The following is a 22,131-nucleotide window of genomic DNA, read 5'->3' as shown; positions in this document are numbered from 1 at the left end:
TTTTATTGCTTTTGCAGTATAATTATATTAGAAGAGGGTGTTTCCTGGACTGTTAGCTATGCCTATTTTATTTTTTTTACTTTGCTCACCTCAAAAAACTAAGATTTACACATGTAACATTAGAAATATTTTAAAGCAAAATAGAATCATGAAAACAATATTTTATGACAAGTAATTATTGGATTACATGACTTTCCACATAATGTAAACCTGTTGGCTGGGTCACAAATGCATATCAGAGTTAGCAAATAACATTGTAGTCCCTATGTTTTAGAGTTTGGTGTCCATAAAGTACATTCTTATGTTTCATGGATGAAATACTATCAATTCTCATGTTGCCTTCCTAAATTTTAATGTTTTCTTCTTTGTAAAGGGGGTTATTGCTTATTGACAATAGGAGAAGAGTAACAAGATATTGTTTATAATCATGATATGAGATTAAGCATGTGGTAGAATATTCCAACTGAATTAAGTGTTAACATGCCACATCAGTTTAATGCTGCATGTCCTATAAGAACCTGATACTTTATCATATCATACCAGTAACTGATGACAATCATATGTAACTGAAGATATTTAGAAGTAGTTAGTGCAGGGATCTATACAGTGGGTTACATATACACATACTGAGTCTAAACATGAACATTTTAAAATCATAAAGGGACAAAAGTTGGGTTCTGAAATTTGAATTGACATTTTTTTCTTGTCAAGGGGATGACTTGTAAGCATAGAATGTAAGGGTACAGCACTCGCAGTATAAATCCAGACAAGCTTCTCTGGCTTTCCTGCCTTCTGTGTTGTGCTGATGGTAGGATATTGCCACACCACAACCCTCTAGACCTCCTTTCTCATACATACATCTCACTCATTTATGTAATAATATAATAGAAAATTATATGGCATGTACAGAGCATCAGATTGGGGAAGAGCAGTGTGGTTTCAGAAGTGGTAGAGGATGTGTGGATCAGGTGTTTGCTTTGAAGAATGTATGTGAGAAATACTTAGAAAAGCAAATGGATTTGTATGTAGCATTTTTTTATCGAGGATGTAAGGCATGTGTTCGTGTAGGAAGAGAGGAAAGTGATTGGTTCTCAGTGAATGTAGGTTTGCGGCAGGGGTGTGTGATGTCTCCATGGTTGTTTAATTTGTTTATGGATGGGGTTGTTAGGGAGGTAAATGCAAGAGTTTTGGAAAGAGGGGCAAGTATGAAGTCTGTTGGGGATGAGAGAGCTTGGGAAGTGAGTCAGTTGTTGTTCGCTGATGATACAGCGCTGGTGGCTGATTCATGTGAGAAACTGCAGAAGCTGGTGACTGAGTTTGGAAAAGTGTGTGGAAGAAGAAAGTTAAGAGTAAATGTGAATAAGAGCAAGGTTATTAGGTACAGTAGGGTTGAGGGTCAAGTCAATTGGGAGGTGAGTTTGAATGGAGAAAAACTGGAGGAAGTGAAGTGTTTTAGATATCTGGGAGTGGATCTGGCAGCGGATGGAACCATGGAAGCGGAAGTGGATCATAGGGTGGGGGAGGGGGCGAAAATCCTGGGGGCCTTGAAGAATGTGTGGAAGTCGAGAACATTATCTCGGAAAGCAAAAATGGGTATGTTTGAAGGAATAGTGGTTCCAACAATGTTGTATGGTTGCGAGGCGTGGGCTATGGATAGAGTTGTGCGCAGGAGGATGGATGTGCTGGAAATGAGATGTTTGAGGACAATGTTAGGTGTGAGGTGGTTTGATCGAGTGAGTAACGTAAGGGTAAGAGAGATGTGTGGAAATAAAAAGAGCGTGGTTGAGAGAGCAGAAGAGGGTGTTTTGAAGTGGTTTGGGCACATGGAGAGGATGAGTGAGGAAAGATTGACCAAGAGGATATATGTGTCGGAGGTGGAGGGAACGAGGAGAAGAGGGAGACCAAATTGGAGGTGGAAAGATGGAGTGAAAAAGATTTTGTGTGATCGGGGCCTGAACATGCAGGAGGGTGAAAGGAGGGCAAGGAATAGAGTGAATTGGAGCGATGTGGTATACCGGGGTTGACGTGCTGTTAGTGGATTGAATCAAGGCATGTGAAGCGTCTGGGGTAAGCTATGGAAAGCTGTGTAGGTATGTATATTTGCGTGTGTGGACGTATGTATATACATGTGTATGGGGGTGGGTTGGGCCATTTCTTTCGTCTGTTTCCTTGCGCTACCTCGCAAACGCGGGAGACAGCGACAAAGTATAATAAAAATAAATAAATATTTATGGATCTGGAGAAGGCATATGATAGAGTTGATAGAGATGCTCTGTGGAAGGTATTAAGAATATATGGTGTGGGAGGAAAGTTGTTTGAAGCAGTGAAAAGTTTTTATCGAGGATGTAAGGCATGTGTACGTGTAGGAAGAGAGGAAAGTGATTGGTTCTCAGTGAATGTAGGTTTGCGGCAGGGGTGTGTGATGTCTCCATGGTTGTTTAATTTGTTTATGGATGGCGTTGTTAGGGAGGTAAATGCAAGAGTTTTGGAAAGAGGGGCAAGTATGAAGTCTGTTGGGGATGAGAGAGCTTGGGAAGTGAGTCAGTTGTTGTTCGCTGATGATACAGCGCTGGTGGCTGATTCATGTGAGAAACTGCAGAAGCTGGTGACTGAGTTTGGTAAAGTGTGTGGAAGAAGAAAGTTAAGAGTAAATGTGAATAAGAGCAAGGTTATTAGGTACAGTAGGGTTGAGGGTCAAGTCAATTGGGAGGTGAGTTTGAATGGAGAAAAACTGGAGGAAGTGAAGTGTTTTAGATATCTGGGAGTGGATCTGGCAGCGGATGGAACCATGGAAGCGGAAGTGGATCATAGGGTGGGGGAGGGGGCGAAAATTCTGGGGGCCTTGAAGAATGTGTGGAAGTCGAGAACATTATCTCGGAAAGCAAAAATGGGTATGTTTGAAGGAATAGTGGTTCCAACAGTGTTGTATGGTTGCGAGGCGTGGGCTATGGATAGAGTTGTGCGCAGGAGGATGGATGTGCTGGAAATGAGATGTTTGAGGACAATGTGTGGTGTGAGGTGGTTTGATCGAGTGAGTAACGTAAGGGTAAGAGAGATGTGTGGAAATAAAAAGAGCGTGGTTGAGAGAGCAGAAGAGGGTGTTTTGAAGTGGTTTGGGCACATGGAGAGGATGAGTGAGGAAAGATTGACCAAGAGGATATATGTGTCGGAGGTGGAGGGAGCAAGGAGAAGAGGGAGACCAAATTGGAGGTGGAAAGATGGAGTGAAAAAGATTTTGTGTGATCGGGGCCTGAACATGCAGGAGGGTGAAAGGAGGGCAAGGAATAGAGTGAATTGGAGCGATGTGGTATACCGGGGTTGACGTGCTGTCAGTGGATTGAATCAAGGCATGTGAAGCGTCTGGGGTAAACCATGGAGAGCTGTGTAGGTATGTATATTTGCGTGTGTGGACGTATGTATATACATGTGTATGGGGGGGGTTGGGCCATTTCTTTCGTCTGTTTCCTTGTGCTACCTCGCAAACGCGGGAGACAGCGACAAAGTATAAAAAAAAAAAATAATAGAAAATGAATGTAATAGAAAAATAGAGGGTAAGATATGTAGGAAAAGCAAAGAAAACTGGTTCCTATTGGAGAATTTATTTATTTTTTCCTCAGATTTCATACTCCAATTTCTTTCCAAGAAGGGATTGACTGTCCACTAAGCATAGATGAGAAAATAGACACATGAAGGAGTTGGGGTCCTTCCTCTGTTGTACTCTTTTTTTAATGTAGTCAAAACTTTTGGTGTTTGATTATAGGTTTCCTGTAGTCATGCATTGGCTTTGTGGATAGCATGTGTCCTAATATTTTCAGACATAGATGTACTTTGGTTTAGTAGATCCCTGCACCACAACTCTTTCAAGGAGTCATGAAGGTTAACATCCACAATTGGTAGCTATGATAATACTGTCTTTACAGGCGCTGTTGTGTTCCCGACATGTGTAGTTTGTGGATTCTCGAATTATATTCTGACTATTTCGGTCACATGGCTGATTTCTGTCCACATAAGGCTTTAATTGTAGTTTGGATATGGGTATGTTGTATGAATGAGGAAGGGAGACTGACAAGCTGAGTATTCTTCAGCAGCCGCAGTACTAGCATCCTAGAGAAAAGGTACTTCGAAAAGAGATTTCCTTTCTTTAGCATTTTGTTACTGGTGAATTAACATACTTAAAGACAGCACCAATGATGATGATTTAAACTGGCTAAGAAGTTTGAAATGAAAGGGTAGACAACTGTTTCTGCAGGGGAGAGAAGTTATGTAAAATTTACAATGAAGGAGTAGGAACATGGGTAACCTTAGCTAAAAATACAGAGGAAATGTTAAGAAAGAGGGAGTAGTTCAATAAAAGATATCAGAAACCAAAGCAGCTTCAAGATATGCTATAACAAAAATATTGGTGCCACTCCATTTAGCCAGCCAGCACATCTATGGGATAATATTACTATGAACAGATATAGTAGGATAAGGAAAGATGTACAGTAAAACTTTGAAAAAAATATTGTTGACTTAGCGGGAAGTAATCCAAAACATTATAAATTCATCAGGAGGAAATTGTCAGTTATAGAATAGCAAATCAGGCCAAGGGATTTAGAGTGAAGTGTTATTGATGGTAATACAAAGACAATACAATCCCCTATCCCTGGGGATAGGGGATTAAGAATATTTCCCACGTATTCCCTGCGTGTCGTAGAAGGCGACTAAAGGGGAGGGAGCGGGGGGCTGGAAATCCTCCCTTCTCGTTTTTTTTTTTTTTTAATTTTCCAAAAGAAGGAACAGAGGGGGCCAGGTGAGGGTATTCCAAAAAAGGCCCAGTCCTCTGTTCTTAACGCTACCTCGCTAACGCGGGAAATGGCGAATAGTTTAAAAGAAAAAAGAAAAAAGAATGTTAATTGATAGGCATGTAAGTATTTATTGGATTACATGTTAATTGATAGGCGTGGAAAAAAGAGACTTTGTGGATGGTAATATGCTGAGAGGGGCAGCTGCAGAGATGTCTGATCACTATCATGTGGAGGCGAAGGTGAAAATTTATAGAGATTTTAAAAGAAGAGAGATTGTTGGGGAGAAGAGAGAAGTGAGAGTTAGTTAGCTTGGAAAGGAGACTTGTGTGGAGAAGTACCATGAGAGATTGAGTGTAGAATGGCAAAATGTGAGAGCAAATGACGTGAGGGGAGTGGATGAGGAATGGGATGTATTGAGGGAAACAGTGATGGCATTTGTAAAAGATGCAGTTGAGAAAGGATGGAGATGGGCAGATTAGAAATGGTAATGAGTGATTGAGAGGGTAAAGGCATGTGCAGAGCATCAGACTGGGGAAGAGCAGTGTGGTTTCAGAAGTGGTAGAGGATGTGTGGATCAGGTGTTTGCTTTGAAGAGTGTATGCGAGAAATACTTCGAAAAACAAATGGATTTGTGTGTAGCATTTATGGATCTGGGGAAGGCATATGATATGGTTGATAAAGATGCTTTGTGGAAGGTATTAAGAGTATATGGTAAGCTGCCAGTTAGAGGCAGTGAAAAGTTTTTGACTAAGAATGTAAGGCATGTGTATGAGTAGGAAGAGAGGAGAGTGATTGGTTCCCAGTACATGTCGGTCTGCGGCAGGGGTGTGTGATGTCCCCATAGTTGTTTAATATGTTTATAGATGGGTTGGTTAGGGAGGTAAATGCCAGGGTTTTGGAGAGAGGGGTGAGTATGCAGTCTGTTGTGGATGAGAGGGACTGGGAAGTGTCAGTTGTTGTTCGCCGATGATACAGCTCTGGTGGATGATTCGAGTGAGAAACTGCGGAGATTGGTGACTGAGTTTAGAAAAGTGTGTGAAAGGAGAAAGTTGAGAGTAAATGTGCATAAGAGCAAAGTTATTAGGTTCAGTAGGGTTGAAGGACAAGTAAATCGGGATGTAAGTTTGAATTGAGAAAAATTGGAGGAAGTGAAGTGTTTTAAATATCCAGGAGTAGATTTAGCAGTGATTGGAAGTGGAAGTGAGTCACAGGGTGAGGGAGGGGTGAAGGTTCTGGGAGCAATGAAGAATGTGTGGAAGGAGACAACTTTATCTTGGGGAGCAAAAATGGGTGTGTTTGAAGGATTAGTACTTCCAACAATGCTATATGTTTGCTAGGCATGGGCTATAGAAGGGTTGTACATATGAGGGTGGATGTGTTGAAAATGAAATGTTTAAGGACAGTATGTGGTGTTAGGGTGTTTGATCGAGTAAGTAATGAAAAGGGTATATTTGAGAGATCAGAAGAAATTGTGTTGAAACGGTTTGGACTTATGGTGAGAATGAGTAAAGAAAAATTGACAAAAAAGATATATGTGTCAGAGGAGGAAGAACAAGAGAAGCGGGAGATCAAATTGGAGGTGGAAGGATGGAGTGAAAAAGATTTTGAGTGATCGAGGCCTGAACATACAGAAGGTGAGAGGCCTGCAAGGAATAGATTGAATTGGAATGATGTGGTATTTCGGGGTCGATGTACTGTCAGTGGACTGAACCAGGGCATGTGAATTGTCTGGGGTAGACCATGGAAATATCTGTGGGGCTTGGATATGGATAGGAGCTGTAGTTTGGGTGCATTACACATGACAGCTAGAGACTGAGTGTTGAAATGGTTTGGACTTATGGAGATGTGTCAGAGGAGGAGGAACAACAAGGAGGAGATCAAATTGGAGGTGGAAGGATGGAGTGAAAAAGATATTGAGTGATTGAGGCCTGAACATACAGGAAGGTGAGAGGCCTGCAAGGAATAGAGTGAATTGGAATGATGTGGTATTTCGAGGTCAGCGTGCCGTCAGTGGACTGAACCAGGGCATGTGAATTATCTTGGGCAAACCATGGAAATGTCTGTGGGGCTTGGATATGGATAGGGAGCTGTGGTTTGGGTGTATTACACATGACAGCTAGAGACTGAGCGTGAAGAAATGTCATCTTTTTTTTGTCTGTTTTCCTGGTGCTACCTCGCTAAGTGGGGGGTAGTGATGCTAATGCCTGTGGGGCGGAGTGTCGCCAGGAATGGATGAGGGCAAGCAAGTATGAATATGTACATGTGTATATATGTATATGTCTTTGTATGTGTATGTATATGTGTATTGATTTTTTTTTTTATTATACCCAATTCCCATTTCCCTCGTCAGCGAGGTAGAACAAAGAAACAGACAAGGAATGGCCCAACCCACCCATGTGCATAGGTATGTTCATAAACACACACATGCACATATACATACATATGAAATTAATTGTATACATACATACACAGACATATACATATATACACATGCGGATATTCATACTTGCTGCCTTCATCCATTCCTGTCGCCATCCCGCCACACATGAAATAGCAACTCACACACACACACACACACACACACACACACACACACACACACACACACACACACCCAGCGAGGTAGTGCCAGGAAAAGACAACAGATAGAGCCACATTCGTTCACACTCAGTCTCTAGCTGTCATGTATAATACACCGAAACCACAGCTCCCTTTCCACATCCAGGCCCCACAAAACTTTCCATGGTTTACCCCAGACATTTCACATGCCCTGGCTCAATCCATTGACAGCACGTCGACCCTGGTATACCACATCGTTCCAATTCACTCTATTCCTTGCACACCTTTCACCCTCCTGCATGTTCAGGTCCCAATCACTCAAGATCTTTTCCACTCCATCTTTCCATCTCCAATTTGGTCTCCCACTTCTTGTTCCCTCCACCTCTGACACATATATCCTCTTTGACAATCTTTCCTCACTCATTCTCTCCATGTGACCCAACCATTTCAAAACACCCTCTTCTGCTCTTTCAACCACACTCTTTGTATTACCACACATCTCTCTTACCCTTTCATTACTTACTCGATCAAACCACCTCACACCACATTGTCCTCAAACATCTCATTTCTAGCACATCCACCCTCCTCCTCACAACTCTAACTTTAGCCTACACCTCACAATCATATAACATTGTTAGAACCACTATTCCTTCGAAACACACCCATTTTTGTTTTCCATGATGACGTTCTTTCCTTCCACACATTTTTCAACGCTCCCAGAACTTTCGCCCCCTCCCCCACCCTATGATTCCCTTCCACTTCCATGGTTCCATCCGCTGCCAAATCCAATCCCAGATATTTAAAACACTTCACTTCCTCCAGTTTTTCTTCATTCAAACTTACTTCCCAGTTGACTTATTCCTCAACCCTACTGAGCCTTATAACCTTGCTCTTATTCACATTTACTCTCAGCTTTCTTCTTTCACACACTTTACTAAATTCAGTCACCAGCTTCTGCAGTTTCTCACCCGAATCAGCCACCAGCACTGTATTATCAGCAAACAACAACTGACTCACTTCTCAAGCTCTCTCATCCACAACAGACCGCAGAATTGACCCTCTTCTTATTCTCTCTAAAATTTGATAATTCTCACCCCAACTCTCATTTGCCCTCTTTTTCACCTCTTGCACCTTTCTGTTGACCTCCTGCCTCTTTCTTTCATACATCTCCCAGTCATTTGCACTATTTCCCTTCAAAAATCATGCATATGCCTCTTTCTTCTCTTTCACTAGTAATCTTACTTCTTCATTCCACCACTCACTACCCTTTCTAATCTACCCACCTCTCACGCTTCTCATGCAACAAGCATCTTTTGCGCAAGCCATCACTGCTTCCCTAAATACATCCCATTCCTCCCCCACTCCCTTTACATCCTTTGCTCCCACCTTTTTCCATTCTCCACTTGATCTCTCCTGGTATTTCCTCACACAAGTCTCCTTCCCAAGTTCATTTACTCTCATCACTCTCTTCGCCCTAACATTCTCTCTTCTTTTTTGAAAACCTCTACAAATCTTCACCTTTGCCTACACAAGATAATGATCAGACATCCCTCCAGTTGCACCTCTCAGCACATTAACATCTAAAAGTCTCTCTTTTGCACGCTTATCAATTAACACGTAATCCAATAATGCTCTCTATCCATCTCTCCTACTTACATACGTATACTTTATACTTATGTATATCTCTCTTTTTAAACCAGGTATTCCCAGTCACCAGTCCTTACATACGTCTACTTATGTATATCTCTCTTTTTAAACCAGGCATTCCCAATCACTAGTCCTTTTTCAGCACACAAATCTACGATCTCTTCACCATTTCCATTTGCAACATCACTATAACCCAGTCTCGTGCATCAAAACTATTAACACACTTGCCTCTCATGATGTTTCTTCTCATGTCCAGGTGCATATGCACCAATAATTACCCATCTCTCTCCTGTCACTTTCAGATTTACACATATCAATCTAGAGTTTACTTTCTTACACTCTATCACATACTCCCACCACTCCTGTTTCAGGAGTGTACATATATGTATATGTGCATGTATGGGCGTTTATGTATATATATGTGTGTATGTAAGTGGATGGGCTGTTCTTTGTCAGTTTCCTGGCACTACCTCTGATGCAGGAAACAGCGATCAAATATGATGATAATGATAATGATATTTAGTGTACTGTGGGCATCGTGGTGTCAGTGGACTGAATGGCAAATGAAGCAGCCAGGGGAAAGGGCTGTGGGGCTTAGTTGTGGATGGGAGGATGTAGTTTCAGTATGTTACACATGAGAGCTGGAAAATGGACATGAGCAGATTAGGCCTTTTCTTTGTCTTACTTAAGAAATGGTGAACAAATGAAAGAATTAGGAGATATATGGAAAAATGGTTGGTGCATTACTTTATGATGATATGGTAAGTATTATTTTTTTATATTCTTTTTCTGCAAATTCTCTCCTGTAGGTTCTTATCTTCTTTTTGAACTAATAATTAACTAAGTATTCAAAAAAAAAGTTAAGAAACCTTATCTTGCCTTTCTAGTGGTCCCAATTGCTCTTTTGTTCCAAAGATTCATCTTACTATTTGGGAATGATGTGGTGAATTGCATTTGTATGTATACATTTCTTTTATTACTTTTCCAAAAAAGGAAGAGAAGGGGGCCAAGTGAGGATATTCATTCTAAGGCTCAGTCCTTCATTTTTAATGCAGAAAATGGCAAATATGTATGAAAAATTTTCAATGCAATATTCTTGAGTAGGTACTGTACTACATCAAAGTAAATTGCTTACTAAGAAAAATATCACAAAAATTAATGATGCATTTGCAGGGAAGCAAGTGATCGATTGCTTGATTCAAAACATTCTTGTACTTTATTTTTTTTTTAGATACCTCTGGACGTAGTGAATAATATAGAAAATGTACATAGCCTTTCTTAGGTCCTAATTGCTATACTGTTCATGACTCTTCTTACACTTGGTGAATGATATGATGAATTGCCTTTTTTTATATGAGTTTTAACACACTGCCCAAAAATTAAGTTATTGACTACTTCATGTACTAAAAGTAAATGCACTTTCAGAGAAATAATGGATAAGTGGATGGTTTATTCACATAGAAGCTAGTGCTTGATCATTCAGTTTAAAACAGTCATTATGTATTTGGTTCTAAACAGTTGTCTTTGGTATTCTCTTACTAGTGCATGAAATTAAAGTTATAAACATATTGAAAAAATTGTAGGAAAAAATCTTACCTAGCATGTCTTAGAGTTCTGATTGCTCTGCTGTTCAAAAGATTCTTCTCTCAGTAACACTGAATTATATGGAAAATTTTATTTGTTTATGTATTTTTTCATCTTTATGTGTGAACTAATGACTACTAATATTTTGAATATTACTTAGTACAATATATTCATTGGTTACACAACATTTTGAGCATTATTTCTTGTATATTTTGCCTACTGTTTCAAATCCCCTATTTACTTGGAAAGTAATGCCATGATACAGCCTTGTTTAATATAGTAAGAATTTTCTTGGGACCTACTTTGCATTATATCGTGAGCTGTCTTTACTTGATTTTGACTGTGTGGTGGAGAAAGGACATAAGAGGGGTATCATTAGTTCAGAACCCTAAGAAGAAATACAATCAAGGCATCTATGTAGAACCTATTAATTTCTTGGAGGATGTAGACTGGAAGGAGTTTTACAGCAATAGGATAGACCACTGCTTTAGAAGGTTTAGTGAAGTCACAACGAAGGAGTCAGGATGTTTGTGCCATGAAACACAAAAGGAGGCTGGAGAATGAAGTAGGAAGAGGCATGATTCAACTTGAAATGCCAAAAAGCAAGAGATTTAGCGGGTGTACTGCAGAAGAGGTACAAACATCACTGTAGCCACACAGCATTAACAAGACAGAAGAGTAAGGAATGAGGACTGTAAGGTAAGGGGGGAGGATCATGGAAGTTTTGGAAAGAGCATTGTGGACAAATATTTTCAATAAATTCACAAATAGCAAACTGATCAGACTACCGAAAGCTCCTCCCTAGATTCCTCAGAAGCAGATTATTCAGGTTGAGGGACTTGGAGGAAATGTAAGGAGCTAAATGACAAATTTAAATGTTTGCACAGTAAAGGATGATATTAAATCAGTGCTAGAAAGGTGGGGAGGGGTAAATATAAAGATTGATTGACAGAGGAGATATAATCAGGCTATAAAAACAACTTTACCCGTATGTCCCATGAACCTGATGAAGTGTACCCTTGTATGCTGAAGAAATGTGCATAGGCACTAGCTAGGCTTCTTGAATTACTGTTCATTTGAATACTAGAAGAGGGGGTAGTTTTATATATGTAAAATGGCAAATGCTGTGCCTGCTTAACCTCCTTGACACTATCATAAGGATATTTACATGAGTTGAATGACTTCTTTAAACAGATTTATATGCATCATTTCACACCTCAGTTTCAAGAACGTGCACCAAGTGATGATGACTGAGATGGCACAGCACATTAAGTTTTCTGTGATCAGTCATCCTCCAGCCATGTCACTGAGAGCATATTTTTGTGAATTTTTTAGGAAGGAAATTGGGCAGCTTTTAGCTAGATTCAGAAGACTAAGCAAGAGATGATCCTCAGTTATTCAACGATGATTTGTCTTTGGGTCACTTTGAGAGTGACTGCATGAGCACTGAATTTTTCAGTTTTACCCAGATGGGGCAGTGCATGTATTCTCACTTTTCATTGTATTAACTTCTGATCTTGTGCTCTAATCATTTCAAACAGCGTCTCCAAACTGTCCCAATTCTGGCAATGAAAGAGACTTCTGCAGGCTACTAATGGTATGATAAGGCAGCTGAATATTTGAACAAATGGCCACTGTTTCCAAGGAAACCATCATTTAGTGTCAGCTAGTGTTTATAGTTTAAAATACTCTGTTCAAGTTCCATCATTAATTCATGCTCAATGATTGTGTGAATTTCTGTTTCTGATGTTTAACTATGATGATATTGGCATGCTAGGCTGATGCAAGTACATTTTTTTCTTATTCAGATGGCTTCAGGATGTGTTTGATGTCCCCTTGGTAATCCAGCTCACAGATGATGAGAAATATTTGTGGAAGGATTTAAAGTTGGAGCATTGCAACAAGCTTGCTTATGAAAATGCAAAGGACATCATTTCAGTTGGATTTGACATAAACAAAACTTTTATTTTCTCGGATGTTGATCTCATGGGTGGAGCATTTTATAAGTAAGTATATTTCATCAAGATTGAATAACTAATGACAGATAAAACTTTTATTTTCCAAAATTTTGACTATGGGTAGAGTTGCATAACACTGTAATTGAGCAAAGAAAGTCTGACTGAAAAGATCATTGTGTCAGAAGTGTAGGGGACAAGGGTGTGGGGGAGACTTAAGAAGATGGAAGGATGGAGTGAAGGAATCCATGAAGTATAAGAGTGTGAACATTCAGGAAGATGAGAGGCATACTATTGATAGAATGAATTGTGGTATATGGGCGTTAAGCATCCTGTTAGCAGACTGAACCAAGGTAAAAGAGAGGGTCTTGGTTATGGAAGGTAGGCTCTTTGTTTTTTGTATTATACATGACTGCACATTGTTTGCTCCTGTTGCTGCCTCGCTAAGAAGGGAACGGCAGTTGGGTATAAAAAGAAAGATATTAGTCGTAAAGAAATAAAGGCTTTGTCACATGGGCACTTTTTCTGTCGAATTTTCTCTTAGTGCACTAGAGGATGTGCTGATGCATTTTTATGGCCTAAAGCCAAAGTTCATTGTGCATGTACCAGCAAACACCATTAAGTCAAAAGATCATTAGGATTAATATTTGACAATAGTATTTTGATGATAAACTTCAGTAGTACTCTTATGTATGAAATTCATACTTTTATATTACATTCCAGTTGGATTGCTTTTTAAGTGGTGATTTGTGTGATATGGACTATATTTGTTTACATTCTGATTGCTCAAGGCCATGAGTGTTTTTATTAGTACTTTTACAGACCAGTTTCTCCAAGCTACCCACCACCATGTTGACTTATGCTTTTTATTATTCTGTTGCTTAAGTAAGCATGAAATATCAAGTTTAACAACTGCCTTTTCCTTATCATAGTTGGGTGCCATACTGTTTTTTTGTTTTGATGAAGTTGCAAATAAACTGCTGAGTGGTTCTGTATGTGTGACTGAATTAATTGCTGTTTAGTCAGTAGCAAGTCACCAGAATAAGTGCCTGTGTAACACTGCCTGAAGAAAGTGCTATATTTTACTTTTTCCATTTGTAAGTATAGAAGTGTTTCATTTTAATTTTCATGATGATTACCATAATTGTCTCTCATCTTCGTGACTTTTCAAATATTCTTTCAGATATGCTTATTATTGCACATGCATACTTTATTTTTCTACCATACTTGGTAAGACAGGTGTTGGTCTGTATGACAGAACAAAGTTAAAGTGGATCTGTACTATAGAATTACTGAAGTGGGCTGTTTGCATCTGCTCTTGCAATAATATCTTTTAAGAGGTATGACAGAATATTTGTAAGATGCATGTGGGTGATGTCTGGGGGCTTTATGTACCTCATTTCTCGTGTATATATGGAGTGAAGTAATACTGATATTGGAAGTAGATAGGAGATAGAAATGGTAAGGATTTATGTTGACATGAATGCTCAGAGTGAGTTGGATGGTGGGATAAATCTCACACTTCTCAACAGATGTCAGTTAGACTTCAAGTCTGTCAGTCACTGGCCTCCCAGTCAGTTTTCTGTACTCACTAGTCTTCATACTTTCTGTTTACTTCATTTTCCTGTGAATTTATATATCTTCTTTCAAGCAAGCACTTGATGCCTTCAGTCCGCCTCATTGTAGGATGTCTGACAATTTCTTTTAGTTTCCTGTGTGAGTGCCTCTGAACATATCTTTTGTTGTCCATACTTTGTGAATGGCTATACCACCTTAGCTTGTTCTTCTCAGTTATTTCTAATACAGTTGGAATGTCTAAAGCTTCTCTTATTTTGTTGTTTCTTACCTTTCCTCTTCCAGATATCTAAATATATAGATAGATGTGTACGTGTAGGAAGAGAGGAAAATGATTGGTTCTCAGTGAATGTTGGTTTGCGGCAGGGGTGTGTGATGTCTTCATAGTTGTTTAATTTGTTTATGGATGAGGTTGTTAGGGAGGTGAATGCAAGAGTTTTGGAAAGAGGGGCAAGTATGCAGTCTATTGTAGATGAGAGAGCTTGGGAAGTGAGTTGGTTGTTGTTCGCTGATGATACAGCGCTGGTGGCTGATTCGGGTGAGAAATGGCAGAAGTTGGTGACTTAGTTTGGTAAAGTGTGTGAAAGAAGAAAGCTGATAGTAAATATGAGTAAGAGCAAGGTTATTAGGTACAGTAGGGTTGAGGGACAAGTCAATTGGGAGGTAAGTTTGAATGGAGAAAAACTGGGGGAAGTGAAGTGTTTTAGATATTTGGGAGTGGATTTGGGAGCGGATGGAACCATGGAAGTGGAAGTGAATCATAGAGTGGGGGAGGGGGCGAAAGTTCTGGGAGCATTGAAAAATGTGTGGAAGTCGAGAACATTATCTTGTAAAGGAAAAATGGGTGTATATGAGTATTTTGAAGGTTTGTTGAATGTGTCTGATGACAGAGTGGCAGATATAGGGTGTTTTGGTCGAGGTGGTGTGCAAAGTGAGAGGGTTAGGGAAAATGATTTGGTAAACAGAGAAGAGGTAGTAAAAGCTTTGCGGAAGATGAAAGCCGGCAAGGCAGCAGGTTTGGATGGTATTGCAGTGGAATTTATTAAAAAAGGGGGTGACTGTATTGTTGACTGGTTGGTAAGGTTATTTAATGTATGTATGACTCATGGTGAGGTGCCTGAGGATTGGCGGAATGCGTGCATAGTGCCATTGTACAAAGGCAAAGGGGATAAGAGTGAGTGCTCAAATTACAGAGGTATAAGTTTGTTGAGTATTCCTGGTAAATTATATGGGAGGGTATTGATTGAGAGGGTGAAGGCATGTACAGAGCATCAGATTGGGGAAGAGCAGTGCGGTTTCAGAAGTGGTAGAGGATGTGTGGATCAGGTGTTTGCTTTGAAGAATGTATGTGAGAAATACTTAGAAAAGCAAATGGATTTGTATGTAGCATTTATGGATCTGGAGAAGGCATATGATAGAGTTGATAGAGATGCTCTGTGGAAGGTATTAAGAATATATGGTGTGGGAGGCAAGTTGTTAGAAGCAGTGAAAAGTTTTTATCGAGGATGTAAGGCATGTGTACGTGTAGGAAGAGAGGAAAGTGATTGGTTCTCAGTGAATGTAGGTTTGCGGCAGGGGTGTGTGATGTCTCCATGGTTGTTTAATTTGTTTATGGATGGGGTTGTTAGGGAGGTAAATGCAAGAGTCCTGGAAAGAGGGGCAAGTATGAAGTCTGTTGGGGATGAGAGAGCTTGGGAAGTGAGTCAGTTGTTGTTCGCTGATGATACAGCGCTGGTGGCTGATTCATGTGAGAAACTGCAGAAGCTGGTGACTGAGTTTGGTAAAGTGTGTGGAAGAAGAAAGTTAAGAGTAAATGTGAATAAGAGCAAGGTTATTAGGTACAGTAGGGTTGAGGGTCAAGTCAATTGGGAGGTGAGTTTGAATGGAGAAAAACTGGAGGAAGTGAAGTGTTTTAGATATCTGGGAGTGGATCTGTCAGCGGATGGAACCATGGAAGCGGAAGTGGATCATAGGGTGGGGGAGGGGGCGAAAATTTTGGGAGCCTTGAAAAAATGTGTGGAAGTCGAGAACATTATCTCGGAAAGCAAAAATGGGTATGTTTGAAGGAATAGTGGTTCCAACAATGTTGTATGGTTGCGAGGCGTGGGCTATGGATAGAGTTGTGCGCAGGAGGATGGATGTGCTGGAAATGAGATGTTTGAGGACAATGTGTGGTGTGAGGTGGTTTGATCGAGTAAGTAACGTAAGGGTAAGAGAGATGTGTGGAAATAAAAAGAGCGTGGTTGAGAGAGCAGAAGAGGGTGTTTTGAAATGGTTTGGGCACATGGAGAGAATGAGTGAGGAAAGATTGACCAAGAGGATATATGTGTCGGAGGTGGAGGGAACGAGGAGAAGAGGGAGACCAAATTGGAGGTGGAAAGATGGAGTGAAAAAGATTTTGTGTGATCGGGGCCTGAACATGCAGGAGGGTGAAAGGAGGGCAAGGAATAGAGTGAATTGGAGCGATGTGGTATACAGGGGTTGACGTGCTGTCAGTGGATTGAATCAAGGCATGTGAAGCGTCTGAGGTAAACCATGGAAAGCTGTGTAGGTATGTATATTTGCGTGTGTGGACGTGTGTATGTACATGTGTATGGGGGGAGGGGCCATTTCTTTCGTCTGTTTCCTTGCGCTACCTCGCAAACGCGGGAGACAGCAACAAAGTATAAAAAAAAAAAAAAAAAAAATGAAGGAATAGTGGTTCCTACAATGTCATATGGTTGCGAGGCGTGGGCTATAGAAAGAGTTGTGCGGAGGAGGGTGGATGTGCTGGAAATGAGGTGTTTGAGGACGATATGCAGTGTGAGGTGGTTTGATCGAGTAAGTAATGAAAGGGTAAGAGAGATGTGTGGTAATAAAAAGAATGTGGTTGAGAGAGCAGAAGAGGGTGTTTTGAAATGGTTTGATCACATGGAGAGAATGAGTGAGGAAATATTGACAAAGAGGATATATGTGTCAGAGGTGGAGGGAATGAGGGGAAGTGAGAGACCAAATTGGAGGTGGAAAGATAGAGTGAAAAAGATTTTTAGTGATCGTGGCCTGGACATGCAGGAGGGTGAAAGGCGTGCAAGGAATAAAATGAATTGGAACGATGTGGTATACCGGGGTCGATGTGCTGTCAATGGATTGAACCAGGACATATGAAGCATCTGGGGTGAACCATGGAAAGTTTTGTGGGGCCTGGATGTGGAAATGGAGCTGTGGTTTCGGTGCATTATACATGACAGTTAGAGACTGAATGTGAACAAATGTGGCTTTTGTTGTCTTTTCCTAGCACTACCTAGTGCACATGCAGGGGGAGGGGGTTGTCATTTCATGTGTGGCGGGGTGGCGATGGGAATGAATAAGGGCAGACAGTATGAATTATGTACATGTGTATATATGTATATGTCTTTGTGTGTATATATATGTTGAGGTGTATAGGTATGTATATGTGTGTGTGTGGACGTGTATGTATATACTTGTGTATGTGGGTGAGTTGGGCCTTTCTTTTGTCTGTTTCCTTGTGCTACCTCGCTAACGCAGGAGACAGTGACAGAGTATAATAAAAAACTATTCTTTTGATTTCTCCGATAAGTCTGAGCACTCTCATTTCAGCAGACTTTATCTTTGATCTTGTTTTAGTGTATATGACCATGCTTCTGATCCATATATTAATGCTTTTGCAGACTGGGCAGTGAATCCGCCTGGTACCCTTGAGGTGAATGAGACACGTCAGTCTGCAGAGCATAAACTTTTGTGATAATTATGGATTCATGATGCAGTATTGAGTCCTAGATTTTTTTTATAAATGTTCCGTAGTAATGTATACACCAGCTAGTAAATCTTTATCAGCATCAACTCTTTCAGTGAGTTTTTTTGGGAGGTGGATTAATGTTAATGCACAAATAATTCATGTAAACTGTAGATTTATGATGCTGTTTTTGTTCTTACATTGTTTTTACATGCATTTGACCATGAATTATTGCTTAATGATATCATGTACCCCAAATAGTAAATCTTATTCTTGCATCACCATTCCAAAGTGCATTTTGATGGTTGCTACTGCCATAGATATTTATCATTGGGGTTAGATATCTGTATGGTAAGGTAGGGCATGTGTAGGTTTGAATCGTGGTCAGGGCAGTTGCCCTGCATTTCATCCAGTTGTTCATCCTTCCCTTAGGATTGGTCAATAAATTGAGTACCTGGGTTAGGCTAGTTTGAATGGATAAAACTTAGAGGAAGTCAAGTGTTTTTAGATACCTGGCAGTGGAAGTGGCAGCAAATGGAACATGGAAGTGAAGGTGAGTCATAGGGTGGATGAGGGGCTGAGAGTCTGGGAGCAGTGTGGTAGTGTGGAAAGAAAGGTTACAATCGGAGTGGGTGAAAATGAGTATGTTTGTAGTTATGAGTCCCGACAATGTAGTATGGATGTGAGGCATGAGCTGTAGATGAGACTGTATGTAAGAGGGTGATTGGGTAGGAAATAAAGAGTTTGAGGAAAGTCTGTGGCATGAGGAGGATTGATTAAGTAATGATAGGATAAGAAAGAGTTGTGGTAATGAGAAGAGAATGGTTGAGAGAACTGATGAGAGTATGCTGAAATGGTTAGGACATTTGGAGAGAATGAGTGAAGAGAGGTTAATACAGAGGATATATGTGTCAGATGTGGAGGGAACAAGGAGAAAGAGGAGACCAAATTGGAGATGGCAAAATGGAATGAATAATATTTTAGTGTAAGGCATGCACAAGACAGAGTAAATGGGAATAATGTGGTATACAGGGGGTCAATATGCTGTCAGTGGACTGATTTGGTGCATATGAAACTGCTGAAAGGTCTTTGGGGCCTGGTTGTGGATAGAGGGTTTGGTTTTGATGCATTATGCATGACAGCTTGAGAATGGATGTATTCAAATGAGATATTTTCTTCTGCTTTTGTCACTGCCTTACTAATGCAGGATGCAGAAACAAGTACGAAAGAAAATAATATTAATTTTTTGTTACATGTTCACTATTTTCCGTGATAGCATCAGGAACAAAGAAATGGCCTCCTTCACTCTTGTCCATTCTTACAGTTTTGTGTAGTGCACCGAAAACAAACCCCTTTATACACAATCAGGCCCCACAGACCTTTCTCTGGTTCACCAAATTGCTTCATACTCCCTGGTTCAGACCATTTTCCATGTTGGTGGGATCTTAATTAATACTCACATTTGGAGGTCTCAAAGTGCATCATCCAAAAGACATAGCATATGTCCAAGGCTTTAAAATCCAAAATAGAAATTCACAAAGAATCCAATGTTGGTCAAGTGTCCATTTTTGGGTCTTTGGTGCATGTTATGTTTTGAAGTGTATGCCAATCCTCTCCTGTGCATTATCTGGCCATACTGTGCATGTTCTGGGCCCTCTGTGCATTTCATTTCACACCATGATGAATATTCATAGTAACAATTGACAAACTTCCATTGTATGAGTGATGTTGGTGTAAGATTTATCATTTGGTTATTTATATTATATTTATTAAACTTTGCTGCTGTCTCCTGCGTTAGTGTGGTAGCACACGGAAACAGACAAAAGAATGGCCCATCCAACTCACATACACATGTATATACATACACGTCCTCACACGCACATATACATACCTATACATTTCAATGTATACATATATATACATACACAGACATATACATATATACACATGTACATAATTCATACTTGCTGCCTTTATTCATTCCTTTCACCACCCTGCCACACATGAAAAGACAACCCCTCCCCCCGCATGCGCGTGAGGTAGCACTAGGAAAAGGCAACAAAGGCCACATTCATTCACTCTCAGTCTCTAACTGTCATGTATAATGCACCAAAACCACAGCTCCCTTTCCACATCCAGCCCCCACAAAACTTTCCATGGTTTACCCCAGATGCTTCACATGCTCTGGTTCAATCCATTGACAGCACGTCGACCCTGGTATACCACATCGTTCCAATTCACTCTGTTCCTTGCACGCCTTTCACCCTCCTGCATGTTCAGGCCCCGATTGCTCAAAATCTTTTTCACTCCATCTTTCCACCTCCAATTTGGTCTCCCACTTCTCCTTGTTCCCTCCACCTTTGACACATATATCCACTTTGTCAATCTTTCCTCACTCATTCTCTCCATGTGACCAAACCATTTGAAAACACCCTCTTCTGCTCTCTCACCCACACTCTTTTTATTACCACACATCTCACTTACCTTTCATTACTTACTCGATCAAACCACCTCACACCACATGTTGTCCTCAAACATCTTATTGCCAACACATCCACCCTCCTCCGCACAACCCTATCTATAGCCCACGCCTCGCAACCATATAACATTGTTGGAACAACTATTCCTTCAAACATACCCATTTTGGCTTTCTGAGATAGTGTTCTTGTCTCCCACACATTTTTCAATGCTCCCAGAACTTTTGCTCCCTCCCCCACCCTGTGACTCACTTCTGCTTCCATGGTTGCATCTGCTGCCAAATCCACTCCCAGATATCTAAAACACTTCACTTCCTCCAATTTTTCTCCATTCAATCCTACCTCCCAATTGACTTGTCCCTCAACCCTACTGTACCTAATAACCTTGCTCTTATTCACATTTACTCTCAGCTTTCTTCTTTCACACACTTTACCAAACTCAGTCACCATCTTCTGCAGTTTCTCACCTGAATCAGCCACCAGCGCTGTATCATCAGCGAACAACAACTAACTCACTTCCCAAGCCCTGTCATCCACAACAGACTGCATACTTGCCCCTCTCTCCAAAACTCTTGCATTCACCTTCCTAACAACCCCATCCATAAACAAATCAAAGAACCATGGAGACATCACACACCCCTGCCTCAAAACTTTCCTCTCTTCCTACTCATACACATGCCGTACATCCTCGATAAAAACGTTTCACTGCTTCTAACAACTTGCCTCCCACGCCATATATTCTTGATACCTTCCATAGAGCATCTCTGTCAGCTCTATCATATGCCTTCTCTAGATCCATAATTGCTACATACAAATCCATTTGTGTTTCTAAGTATTTTTCACAGTCATTCTTCAAAGCAAACACCTGATCCACACATCGTCTACCACTTCTGAAACCACACTGCTCTTCCCCAATCTGATGCTCTGTGCATGCCTTCACCCTCTCAGTCAGTACCCTCCCATATAATTTCCCAGAAATACTCGACAAACATATATCTCTGTAATTTGAACACTCACCTTAATCCCCTATGCCTTTGTACAATGGCACTATGCATGCATTCTGTCAATCCTCAGGCACTTCACCATGAGTCATACGTACATTGAATATCCTTACCAACCAGTCAACAAGAGTCACCTCCTTTTTTTAATGAATTCCACTGCAACACCATCCAAACTTGTCACCTTGCCGGCTTTCACCTTCCGCAAAGCTTTCATTGCCTCTTCTCTGTTTACCAAATCATTCTCCCTAACCCTCTCACTTCGCACATCACCTTGACCAAAACACCCTATATCTCCCACTCTATCATCAAACTCATTCAACAAACCTTCAAAATACCCACTCTGTCTCCTTCTCACATCACCACTACTTGTTATTACCTCCCCATTAGCCCCCTTCACTGATGTTCCCATTTGTTCTCTTGTCTTATGCACTTTATTTACCTCTTTCCAAAACATCTTTTTATTCTCCCTAGAATTTATGATACTCTCTCACCCCAACTCTCATTAGCCCTCTTTTTCACCTCTTGCTTCTTTCTCTTGACCTCCTGCCTCTTTCTTTTATACATCTCCCTGTCATTTGCACTATTTCCCTGCAAAAGTCATCCAAATGCCTCTTTCTTCTCTTTCACTAATAATCTTACTACTACATCCTACCACTCACTACCCTTTCTAATCTGCCCACCTCCCATGCTTCTCATGCCACAAGCATCTTTTGTGCAAGCCATCACTGCTTCCCTAAATACATCCCATTCCTCCCCCACTTCCCTTACGTCTTGCTCTCACCTTTCTCCATTCTGCATCAGTCTCTCCTGGTA

At 40.6% G+C, this 22,131-nt stretch overlaps 1 protein-coding gene across 10 annotated transcripts in view; it reads left to right on the top strand.

Annotated features, from left to right (window-relative positions):
• The window catches only part of TrpRS (Tryptophanyl-tRNA synthetase), an 80,206-nt gene that overhangs the window by 15,663 nt on the left and 42,412 nt on the right, over positions 1–22,131 (top strand). For 9 of the 10 annotated variants that reach the window (XM_071692203.1, XM_071692210.1, XM_071692202.1 and 6 more), the window contains one exon: positions 12,386–12,583. The exons of the other annotated variant lie outside the window; for it this stretch is intronic. In XM_071692203.1, the coding sequence (XP_071548304.1) occupies positions 12,386–12,583 (198 nt within the window). The remainder of the gene's footprint in view (positions 1–12,385; positions 12,584–22,131) is intronic. 10 annotated transcript variants of the gene reach the window in all.

Source organism: Panulirus ornatus, chromosome 52 (assembly GCF_036320965.1).
Source record: "Panulirus ornatus isolate Po-2019 chromosome 52, ASM3632096v1, whole genome shotgun sequence".
NCBI lineage: Eukaryota > Metazoa > Arthropoda > Malacostraca > Decapoda > Palinuridae > Panulirus > Panulirus ornatus.
Note: the sequence above shows the minus strand (reverse complement) of the source record. Positions and strands in the feature narration are given on the sequence as shown.